We start from the raw sequence: 12,605 nt of genomic DNA, 5'->3' as shown, positions 1-12,605 counted from the left end.
TACACAAGGGTATCTGTCAGGGTATGTCAGTAACCACAGCATCTTTTTCTAAATTGAATTTATTGAACCTAATTAAATTTCAACAAAAATCACAGTGCATAACACACCCACTAGGCTATATTGTGTAAGCATACCCTCGTGAAAAAGAAATGCTAATTGTATTTAATCTGTGGTTGTAGTGGATTTCTTATCTTAAAATATATTTTTAAAACTGTACATGCAGATAATATAGTATGCACTACTGAAATAAAAGATTACTGAGTGTACTTAGATCTTTCATGACGCTCTAGACTTCTCGATTTATCCAGTTGGAGGCGCTGTTGTCGCGGGAACAACCACATGGTTGGCAACTTGGCATTATGATAGTTTTTTTTTTTTGTTTTGTTTTGTTTTGTTAAACACAAAGATAAAATTGTAATTCATACAATCAGATTCAAGCCATGTTCGTCTCCACTAATTACATACTCGCACTAGTTGTGCATCTCTACTTGTTGGGGGTATAGGCATAATTGTACAACAGTCATTCATGAATTAACAAAATGAAGAAAATATTCTGTGACATATTGGTACCACATTTCATAATCCACTACCATGTTCATCATGCGCAAAATTAATCTTTATAACAACACTAAAAATGTATTTCATTTACTGTCTGATACGAAATGATTAAAAAGCTGCACACCACTTTAGTATAAATTAAATTTTGTGTGAATTTTGTCTTGTTTTAACAAAAATACTAGTTAACGTTATAATACGTTATAACGTGGGAAAACTTTCCTTACTACGACGTACGGTCGCAGTGTGATGACGTAAGGTTACCGTAGAAACCTTTTGTCGCTTTTAAGCAGAAAAATCATGGAAGTTGCATCTTCACACAAGCTATAAGAAGAAAGAAACTAATTAAACGCTTGACAGTCGACATGCGCTTTTATTATCCTTGTATTTGAAATACAAAACGTTTTTTTCCAAGCCGATAAGCGAAATGGGTTCATCCGGAGATGAAACGAACCAAGAACTGAAGCGTCTGGTCGCAGACACCCGAGAAAAATCTGAAAACAAGTTTAACGACGTACTTTCAAAATTAAAAGGTAAAGGTTAATGGAAGCCCTGTCTTCTCCCACATTTATCATTGTAGAATTTCTTTTATTAAAACCTGTTATTTTTTTCCAGTTCACCCAAATAGTGTGACACATGCTTAATAAGAAGTACAAAATATATCCTCTCAGTTCATATAAGCTCTAAATGTATAATCATTTTACAAAAATTATAAAATGTTGTTTGAAATAGTTTTAGATTAAGTACATGACAGCTGTTCTAGATCCATGTATCTCATATATAAATGAACTTGTACACCTTGTACATCAACAGATCTTGTAGGCAGGAAGTCTTTAGGAGATCAGAGGGATCTGGAGGCATGCAAACAGTGTCTTTACTCTCATGGTGTGCTGCAGTACTGCTCATCTTCCCTGAGATTCAGTCCAGCCAAGATTCAAGGTGGCTATGCAGTTCTGACACAGATGGCAGACCTCCTCAGGTATTCAAATGTAAGATATCTTAAAATGCATGCTTAGCCTCATGGAGTTTTAACATGTGTTTTTATCCGTCTAGCACGTGCTGTGTGGGTCTAGGTGCTTTCAGAGACATGGAGGTGTTCAGTCATGAATTTCTGCCATCTGTGGTGGAAAGCCTTCTTTATCTTGCAGAACGTCTAATGAACAGAGCATTGCGGGTAAGTTACTACAGTCTCCTGAATTGTTCATGCAAAATAAACCCTTTCAGAGTGATACAAATCTTAAATATCTGTCATAGTTTGAAACTAGTTTTCTTATATCTGGCTTTCGATTACATTTGCTATATTTTGATTACAAACGACTACATACAGTATCATTTAAAAGTTTATATATTTTTAAAATAAGTCTCTACTGCTCACCAAGCCTGCATTTATTTAATCGTAAATACAGCAAAAACAGTACAATTTTGAAATATTTTTTACTATTTAAAATAACTTTTTTCTATTTGATTATATTTAAAAATGTCATTTATTCCTGTGATCAAAGCTAAATTTTCAGCATCGTTCAGTCTTCAGTGTCACATGATCCTTTAGATGAACAGAAAGATCCAAAGATCAGCATGTATCTGAAATAAAAAGCTTTTGTAACATTATACACTATACCATTCAAAAGCTTGAAGTCAGTGTAGTTTTTTTCTGAAAGAAATTATAGATATTAATACTTTTATTTAGAAAGAATGCTTTAAATTGATCAGAAGTGATGCTGAAGATATGTATAATATTGCAAAAGATCTATTTCAGATAATGCTGTTTTTCTAAACTTTCTATTCATCAGCAAAACCCGAAAAAAAATTACTTTTCAACATAATAATAATAATAATAATAATATTTTTTGAGAATATTAGAATGACAGAATATTAGAATGACATCTAAAGGATCATGTGACTGGAGTAATGATGCTAAAACTTCAGCTTTGAAATCACAAGAATAAATTACATTTTAAAATATATTCAAAGAGAAAACTGTTATTTTAAATAGTAAAAATATTTCAAAATGCTACTGTTTTTGCTGTATTTCGGATCAAATATATGCAGGCTTGGTAAATAGAAGAAACTTTTTAAAAAAAAATTAAAACATCTTACTGTTTATAAACTTTTGACTGATAGTGTATATACAGTGTTAATGTATATTGAATGGAATGTTACCAAAAAGTTTAAAAAAAAAATTTAGTAGCTGAATAGTAACCAACCAGATCATTTCTCTCTTTAACAGGACAAGGTACATAATGAGATGATTCGTTTATTTAGAAAAGTCTTTGAATCGATTGGCTGGCTCCTCAGGGCTCATATACATCTCATTCATCAAGGTAAGCAACTTCTATAAATTTAGTGAATTAACTACTACAAAATGTATTTAGAGATTAAATGAAACTGTTGTTTTTAACATTCTCCTTTTAGTACTGAGATCTAAACATTATGAGAGCATCCAGATCTGTGAAGACGATGATGTCTCCATTGTTACTGTCACCTTCTGGAACAATATCTTCAGGGCAAATGGGTACAACAAAAAGCCATCTTGTTTATAATACAATCTTTATCCGTGTAACTGCTTCACACCCAAATACTCATATATCTTTCCAATTGTTTCTGCAGTGCTGTTGTAGCTGAAATGGGAAACAGGGCTCTGACTGACATCATGGATGATATTGTGTATAAAATGTCTAGCAGCTCAAATCCTGTGATTGGCAGAGCGGCTGTAAAGACCCTTGTTCTGATTATGGATCACAGCAGGTCAACCCATCAGCTCATTCACAGGCGATACAGAGGTACAATCACACTCTGTAGATATTAGAACATCTTCAAGTTTTAGATGCTGAGTGTTTAGACCAGTTTTCCAATGGTTGGTCCTGCAGGGTTAGCTGATTTGGCTGTGAAAGACTGGCGTGGCAAAGGCTTCGACTCTATATTGGATCAGCTTATTGACCACTTGCGTTCAGACGTCCCATGGAGAGACACTAAGGTCGGTGGCCACCAGCTGAAGGCATCATATTTTACATTTGGTAGCATTTTATTTTTTCCTTTTAGGTCCACTTATAATGTTAGTTCACCTAATAATAAAAAGAAATTGCAGAAAATGATGTAGATGTAGATGAGTTAGTTTCCTCAACAGATTTAAAGAAATTTAGCATTACATCACTTGCTCGCCAATGGATTCTCTGCAGTGAATGGGTGCTGTCAGAATGAGAGTCTAAACAACTGATAAAAGCATCACAACAATCCACAAGGAGTCCACACAATGCCAATCCATCAATTAACGTCTTGTGAAGCAAAAATCTGAGTTTGTAATAAACAAATCATCTTATTTAAGAACTGTTTTATGGATAGAGGATTTGGAGACAGTTATAATTGATTTGTTTATTGCAAACTCGCGGCTATTTACTATTTACAAGATTATCAGCTGTTTGGACTCTCATTCTGACGGCACCCATTCACTGCAGAGGATCCAAAGGTGAGCAAGTGATGTAATGCTAAATTTATCCAAATCTGTTTCGATGAAGAAACAAACTCATCTACAGGTTATTGTGGATGACCTGAGGGTAAGTACCTATTCCTTTAAGGTTTCTTTTATCAAAAGGATCATTTTATATGATCATTTTATACTATCTGACCCCTTAGAATTATACTGGCTGTTTTCTTGTGTTCTTATTGTTTATGTATTTTCATTTCTATTCTACTTATAATGAAGGAGCCATCTGAGGAATATGTGAGAGCAGCTTGTATTATCCAGGCAGCCTGGAGAGCCCATCAGACAAGAAAAAGACTGAGGAAACTCCCCAGAGCAGTCAGCACATTACAGCGCAGCTTCAGGTTAGGAAATGATACAGCCGGTCCCTCTGTGAAATGAAGAAAATTACATTTTAGAGACTCTATATATGGTAAATGAGATTTATTTTTGTGCATTAGGGAAAAGCGCAGACGACAACAGGAACACACCGAGAGACAACGTGCAGAAGAAGAACTACGTCATCAAGTGTGTCTGAGAAGACAAAGAGCAATGAGACAGTTCCGCCAACACCAGCTGCATCTGATGGAGCTACTACCAGCTGGTAACATAAAATCAAACCTTGTTGTGTGTATGAGGTTTTTTTTTTTTATTAACTAAATCTATTAAAATGCTTTATTAAATTTAAAAAAGTTTAAATAAAATAGAAATGTTAAATAAAACACTTAAACGAAAGAAAAATTAGAAAATGCATTGGCAACTAATTAATTAGTAATATAAAGTGAAACACTAAAATTAAAATTTGATTTTTTTTATGTAATAATAATAACCCAAATAGTAGTATTTTAGGGAAAAACAAATACTAAAAATACAAAAGCACATTTTCAACAAAATTAAAATTAAAACAGAAATTGAAAATATAAGCATGTCATCACATAAAAGAACACTGCTTGTCAGACCATTTCGTGAGGTATTTAACTGCTATGAATGTTCACCATTCTCAGCCCAGGTGGAGAAATACCTGGGGGAGCTGGAGAACAAGGCAGCCATGCTGATTCAGAGAGTGTGGAGAGGACACAGAGAGAGACGCAACTTCCAGCAGCACAGATACATTCTCAGACAGCACAGAGCTGCTGTCATCCTACAGAGAGCTGTGAGTATACAGCTAACACCCAGATACTACCACTAAAGGACAGGGGTTTTAGTGGAATAAGTTTAGATTCTATCAGTGTTATTTTAGTATCATTGAGATTCTATTATAATTTTTCTTAATATTTGGAATTAGTATTTATTATTCTATTTTTCATTTTTATTTCAGTTTTTTAAAAAGTGTTTAGTAGTAGTTGTGTGTTTTTGTGATTTTATTATGGTTATTATTATTTAAATATGTACTTTTTATTTATTATTATTTAAGTTTTAGTTATTTAGGTACATCAATTTAAATGAAGTTTAATAAAAATGAGCAACTAGCAAAAATTATTTTATTTTATTTTGTTCCAGTTAAGACATAAAAGGTTAGTTCACCCAAAAATGAAAATTCTGTTGTTAATTACTTGCCCTCATGTCCTTCTAAACCTGTAAGACCTTTAAAGTGCCCCTATTATGCCATTTTAAAGGTTGCTAATATTGTTTTAATAGACTTCCAAAACAGGTTTACATATGCAAGGTCAAAAACACTTCAGTTTTCTCCAAAAATAGATTTAATTTTACCCCATTTCTAAATGATTCATAAACGACTCGCACGAAGCAGTTCGAAGAATCAGTCTCTCTAAACTCCTCCTTTCCGTGAGCCCTCACTGCTGTGATTGGTCAGATGACGCAGTCCTTTATGATTGGTCTACCGCGTACAGCGTGTCGGAAAACGAAATGCCCATTGCCATAACTGACTGACAGCCCTGGATACTTGTCAATACATAGAAAAGATGGCATCGATTTTACCATAACAATTCCAGCCAGAGTCTGACGATGAAACGGCTGAAGTGGCTGATCGACAAGTTAGCACGGTCTACCGTGGAAAGTGCTTGCAATTTGCTTTTATAACCGAACCGGTGTTCTGACAATTTGTGCTACCCTGTCAGATTTTGCTACCTCCCATTAAAACAGATGGTAGCATCAGAGCACAGCGACAAAAGTTCATTTGAACAAAATGCTACCTATCAGATTTTGCTTCCAGCATGATATTAATATTGTGTGAGGCTTTGAAACAAATGGGTAGCACACCTACCCCAACCCTAAACATAACATTACAGTATGAAAAACAGACAGTGCTGGTCAATCACAAATCAGACAGGTAGCATTATTTGTTAAAACACCCGGTTAGCATGACATGTGCAGGGTTGTCACACAACATAACATACACAACTATGTATTTTGAACGATCGCTAGAAAATACAATCTTTGTAGGTTCATCATCTTTTGGAAGTGAATATAAAACAGTTTTACTCACAGCGTATGATACAGCATCCTCCGTATAATGTACATGTAAATTTCCATGTGACCTAAACCCCATGAAAATGTATGGGCGGGCAAGTTGTTCGCGACGTAGAACGTGGGCGGACATTATGCAAATCTGTTACTTCGTGACGTGTGGCCGTAACAGAAAAAGATTTGAAATCCTGACGACTCGTTTAGGCAAATGTGAGTCGACTCTTTTGTTTTGATAGACAATAACTTTATGTATCGTGCACTGTCGGCTTCACAACTTTGCAGATAGGTTATGTTCACATACAGCTACATGACACACTACATGAAAGGACATATTTGAAAACGCATAATAGGTTCACTTTAAGAGCTCAGAGAGCTTTCTGATGCTGAATAGACATCAACGCAACTAAGTAAGGACATTGTTAAAATTGTCCATGTGACATCAGTGGTTCAACCTTAATTTTATAAAGCAACGAGAATACATGCATGTTTAGTAGAGTACCGTCGTTCTCATACAGAAGAAATAGTTGAATAAAGCCGTTGTTTTTGTTTTCTTTGTGCACAAATGGTATTCCTGTAGCTTCATAAAATGAAGGTTGAACCACTGATGTCACATGGACTATTTTAACGATGCCCTTACTACCTTTCTGGGCCTTGAATGTGGTAGTTTCTGTCCGGGTTTAGAAAGCCCTCAGATTTCATCAAAAATATCTTAATTTGTGTTCCGAAGATGAACGAAGGTCTTATGGGTTTGGAACGAGACAAGGGTTAGTAATTATTGACAGAATGTTCATTTTTGGGTGAACTAACCCTTTAATTTTTATTTCAAGTAACAGATTTTTTTTTTTTTTTTTATGATTTTAGTTTAGGTTAACTATAATAACCATGGATTCTGTACATATATGACAGTAATGAACATAAATCTTGGTCACTTTTCATTTTAATACATTAAAGAGGTTGAGATAATCTTGATCATTTATGTGCTCATGTACTTGTTTGTCAGATTCTGAGTTTTTTAAAACGTCGTAAAGCACAAAGGAATTTTCTCACGCCATTAAAAGGACCCAAAGGACTGACTGACAGTAGACGAACGGAGCTCAGGCAACACATACAGGAGCACATCTCTCTATATCCTGTAAGTCATGTCTTAAAGTTAAAGCATCAGTTAAGCTTTATCCAAGCCAAATTCTCATTTAATAACATTTTATTTTAAAAGTTGGTCTTTTTTTTCTGTTGCGCAGTCATCTGTGACGTCAGCAGAGGGCAGTGTGGAGCTCCATCAGAGAGCCCAGAGTCTCCTGCACCAGCACCTGATCAACAGAGCGTCTGATCGGGCACAAGAGCAGCACACACAGGCTTTACTGGCACAGATCAACACAGACTTGGAGCTTTTACTAAGTACATACATAGATCTATGGCTGATCTACTGATGTCAAGAATGATTTTATGAATTCTGCAAAGCGTAAGACCCAAAACATACCCTGATTTCAGATGTGGCTACATTTGCAAAATTGCATAGATTATGTATATGGTGCAATACCCCTAGATTGCATGTGCCAAACATTTTTAAATCCCACATTTCTGACTTTATTTCTTACAACTGCAAGTTTATATCAAAATTGGGAGATGTAAACTCACAATTGTGAGAAAAAGTCTGAATTGTAAGATACATGCAATTACCTTTTGCAGTTATTTTGTATTCAGTGGCGGAAACGGGCTTCAATAGAAAATTGACCCTTATTTTTACGCAGCAAACACGTAGTTGTAAATTTGAACCGGTGGATTGGCAAGAATCTAATGTCAATGCATTATAAAAATCGAAACAGTTAAGACACGAAGATATATTCACGTTTTTAAATTAATATAATAATTGATGGATAATAATTGTTTAAAATATTGTAGTTATTGATACTTTTGACTCGTCCTATTTCTTGAAAATGGTTTAAAGGTTGAAATGTTAAGTTTATCATTTTATCTTTGTTTTTGTAAAAAAATCTCTATTTGAACTGTAAATCATGTTTTTTACAGTCATTTTAGAGTTGACACTGCCCTACCCTGGTTATATGGTATTATTTTTTATTTGATTTTAAAAATCCTGCAGATACCCTTATAACTCCATGTGCATCTTTAAATGAATATACCTTTTTGTAGCAATGCCAAAGCCAAAAACTGTTGGGTTTAACTAATTGTGAGTAAAAAATATTTTGAAAAATCCTTATCCGATAAATCATGAACAGCTGGAAATGTTATGGAGCATCTAAATAATGTTATGGACAATGAGTACCATCAATCTAAATCCTCTTTTTTTTTGTTCATTTTAGATGCGCCATCCCTGAAGGATGCCAGAGCGGAGGATGTGAGTCTGTTCCTGAGTCGTTCCTGCCCTGTGGCCACACGCGCACGTCAATCCCACAATGCCTTGATGCAGAGCATGCGTCTCCCGTGGTGGAGGATGCTTGGAGATGAGTTCTCCAACCTAGACGAGCCTCCCAGGAAAGAGTATGACATGGACATTGAGTCACTGTATCTAGGCGGCAGCTAACAGATGATGAAACTCAAACTTTATTTGCAATATATCAACAAGAAAGAATGGTACATTTGAACAGGTTTTATGGCACATTAGGGCTTCCAATATGATTTAAGAGCAATATGATTACAAATAACAGAACAAGTACAGTGAAGCTGAAGTCCTTTAGCTACATAAATACTAAAACATTCATTTATGCCATCTAACAGAATGTTTTATACTTATAAAATGTTTATTATTAAAGGGATAGTTCACCCAAAAAAATTTAAATTCTATTATTAGTCTTCCTTAAGTTATTCCAAGCTGGTATAATTGATTTTTTTCTGTGAAAAGCAAAATAAGATATTTGAAGAATACTGGTACACCATTGGACAAAACAAACAAACAAACAAAAAAACAACAACTGAGATTTAAGTACATTTTCATTTTTTTTGGTGAACTGTCCCTTTTAAAAACTGCACAACAATACAGGCACTGTCTTGTACATGAGTTCTTGTCTTTTTTTTTTAATTAAACATTTCAGGTACATAGTACACAAGCAGTCAGGTTTAAGACTATTGTAGTCACTTTTTTCACATCATATTAAGGGCTAGTTGTTTTATTTATTTATTTGTTTATTTATTTAGGATGTTAGGGTCAGGTATCTTTGGAACTTTTTTCCTTGTTTTCCAAGTTTACCTCTTGCAATTCTGACTTTTTTTTTTTTTTTTCAGAATTGCAAGATGTAAACTTGAAATTGTGATTTATAAAGTCCAGGGGCCGGTTGTATAAAAGGTTTGACTAGTCTTAAAAGTTGGTCATCTAATTTTTTTCTTTAAGACTCGTCAGAATGTTTAAAATTCGGTTACATAAAAACTTAGATTAGTCTAAGCTGAATCCTAAATATCAGACCGATTACCCCTTGGTTAACTGCTAGTTGGTCAGACTAGTTCTGAAGACTAAGTTAATGCAACTGGCCCCAATTCTGAGGGGAAAAAAGACTGATATTTTCTCATAATCTCAATTTTGAGTTAATAACTAGCAATTGCGTGTTTTAAAGTCAGAATTTTGAGATATAAACTTGCAATCTCGAGGACAAATTGTGAGATAAAAAGTCACAATTTTTTTTTTATTCAGTGGTGGAAACAGGCTTCCATAGGTATCAGCTGTGTAATTTAGTTGTTTTTTTATTCAAAATTTATTTTTATATTTTTCAACATTTTAAAGGCTTAAAATGCGATTGGTCATTACATACGAAAAATAAGGACTAATATGAAAAAAGAAAATAAACGAGATCAGGGGATTAAGAAAATAAAATTAAGAGCATTTTCTCTGTCCTTTTCTGAAGTTGTTGAAACACAGTGCATGTGTCTGTTTAGATGTGTGCGTGTGTATGTGTGAGAGAGAGAGCGAGAGTCTGCTGCATGCCCATAGTGGCCTAAACTCATGCCAAGGGCCCATTCACTGGACAGCCGTCATTATTTTTTACACTCATGTGAAAACAACAGAGTGGTCCACTCCACGGGCACGATTAAAATAACATTTTCAAGAGCGGAAAAATATGATGGGGGAATAATTGTCTTCTCTTTATGCAGCATTTTAAAACTGCGGGTAAGTGAGGCCTGCTTTTGGAGGAAGCAGAGCTGTGTGTGTGCGCTTGTGTGAAAGCGACTGTAATGTGTTTGTGTTTCTCTCTGAAAGTGTGAATGCATTGAATATGTGTGTGTGTGAGAGAGAGAAAGAGATTGTGAATGAATGTGTGTGCTGTTGTGGAGGTAAAAAGTCCAGGTAAGAGCGAACTCACTGTGCCTGCCAAAACACTGACTTGTTCCACATGCCAAAGTGGTTTAATTGATTAACTAACCATTTATGCTGGGGCCTAATTGTTGAGTTTTACCACAGTTGTAGTTGTATTAAGCTCTCTCTATGAGTCACTCCAGTCAGATGTTCTGTGTTCAGATAACAGCTTTGAACTTTTGACCAGACTGTCGTACAAATGTACAAAAAAGGACTGTGAAGAGAAATAAATGTAAGAATGTAACATAAAGGAATGAGTTTCTGTTAAATGTACAATACTCTTCAAAAGTTTGGGATTTGATTAAAATCAGAACTTTACAAGTGACAGTAACGACATTCATAATGTTAAAAAGGATTTATATTTTCATTAAAAGATTAGTTAATTTACAAAATAAAAATGTCCTAATTTACTCACCCCCATGTAATCCAGGATGTTCATGTCTTTCTTTCTTCAGTCGAAAAGAAATTAAGGTTGTTGAGAAAAACATTGCAGCATTTTTCTCCATATAGTGGACTTTAATGGTGGCCAACGGGTTGAACGTGCAAACTGCAGTTTCAATGCAGCTTCAAAGGGCTCTACACAATCCCAGCCAAGGAATAAGGGTCTTATCTAGCGAAACGATCGGTCATTTTCTAAAAAAAATTACAAATTAGTTTACTTTTCAACCACAAATGCTCATCTTGCACTAGCTCTGGGATGCATGACTTCACGCTAAGGCTGGACGATATGGACAAAAAATTATCACAATAATTTTTTTCATTAGTCAATATTGATAATTATCACAACAAATGTCATTTTTTAAAATTTCTTTCAAGTTTAAAGGCAGATTTTTGCTCCAATGTGAAAGTTGTAAAAACCAGACGGTAAATTGTGGTTTTAAACTATTCTTTATGGTCAGAACATGACCAACTTTTCATGTTTTTTTTTCCAGTCATTTATCCTTAACAAAATAAATAAAAAATAATAAAATTTTTTTTTTAGTTCTACATGTTCTAATGTGTAATATCTTTCCAAATTATGAAACAGGTTAGTGTTGCCTCATAATATTAATAATACTAGAACATTTTTTTTAAAGAAATTTTCTTAGAAATACACATTTGATAGTAGCTTGAGTTTGGATGGAGATGTAGATTTATGTTCATTATCAAAATCAGTAATTTTAGTAAAAAATTGTAGCAACCTCATTTTTATAGGGTGAAACTGAATTATTCTAACTGTTTGAGTTGTTGTTGTTTTTATTAACCAGTGGTCTTACATAGTACCATACATTTAGATCATGATAATCTCAGTTAAAACCACAAATATAGCACCTCAATATCATGGTAAAACATTAATATGGTTTCTATGTATTTGTATGAAAAACATGAGTCTAAATACATGTAGTATAAATCCATAAACGCTACAGCTTAATCACAAATAAAAACTGTGATTATATTCCATTACTCCTCCATTTACATTTAATAGGTTTAATACAGGTTTACATTAATAATATAGTACATTCGACACAATACTCACATTCGGTCACAATACCACTGTGCATTTTGTGCTACTACAGTAAATCTATGGTAAATGATGGTGATTTGTTGATTTAAAAGCCTTCTGACTGTATGGTTGTGCACAGTATCTCTCCTGTTTGTCAGCGCTGTATCATCTGGATATAAACCGAGTTATTTGTGTTCTTCGCTGAATTCAAGCTAGTGATGGGTCGTTCTTGAACGATTCGTTCATTTTGAACGAATCTTTAATGTGACTCGGGCAGAACGAGTCGTCTCGGGGGGAGTGATTCGTTCAGCCGCGCGTGCATAACATTGGTTTTGTCTTGTCTTGGAGTAAAACTGCTTCCTGTTTTCTCCTTCAACTTCAAC

At 34.4% G+C, this 12,605-nt stretch overlaps 1 protein-coding gene across 1 annotated transcript; it reads left to right on the top strand.

Annotated features, from left to right (window-relative positions):
• The first annotated feature begins 815 nt into the window (after nucleotides 1–815).
• Nucleotides 816–10,775, top strand: LOC127167375 (IQ calmodulin-binding motif-containing protein 1). The gene is made up of 13 exons (XM_051113386.1): nucleotides 816–1,088; nucleotides 1,369–1,534; nucleotides 1,609–1,729; nucleotides 2,783–2,876; nucleotides 2,968–3,067; nucleotides 3,163–3,335; nucleotides 3,423–3,529; nucleotides 4,256–4,377; nucleotides 4,474–4,616; nucleotides 5,017–5,165; nucleotides 7,440–7,571; nucleotides 7,678–7,834; nucleotides 8,758–10,775. Exons 1-13 carry the CDS (start codon nucleotides 983–985, stop codon nucleotides 8,976–8,978), a joined length of 1,791 nt encoding a protein of 596 aa, XP_050969343.1. The 5' UTR covers nucleotides 816–982; the 3' UTR covers nucleotides 8,979–10,775.
• Nucleotides 10,776–12,605: the final 1,830 nt, after the last annotated feature.

Source organism: Labeo rohita, chromosome 6, assembly GCF_022985175.1.
Source record: "Labeo rohita strain BAU-BD-2019 chromosome 6, IGBB_LRoh.1.0, whole genome shotgun sequence".
Classification (NCBI taxonomy): Eukaryota; Metazoa; Chordata; class Actinopteri; order Cypriniformes; family Cyprinidae; genus Labeo; species Labeo rohita.
This window is presented reverse-complemented; position numbering and strand designations above follow the sequence as displayed.

Bases quoted from the DNA above. Each gene is read 5' to 3' on its own strand.
- LOC127167375 (XM_051113386.1), top strand. From the start codon at position 983: ATGGGTTCATCCGGAGATGAAACGAACCAAGAACTGAAGCGTCTGGTC. The intron at 1,089-1,368 runs GTAAAGGTTAAT...GTACATCAACAG, and splicing joins CGTACTTTCAAAATTAAAAG to ATCTTGTAGGCAGGAAGTCT. The intron at 4,617-5,016 runs GTAACATAAAAT...CACCATTCTCAG, and splicing joins GATGGAGCTACTACCAGCTG to CCCAGGTGGAGAAATACCTG.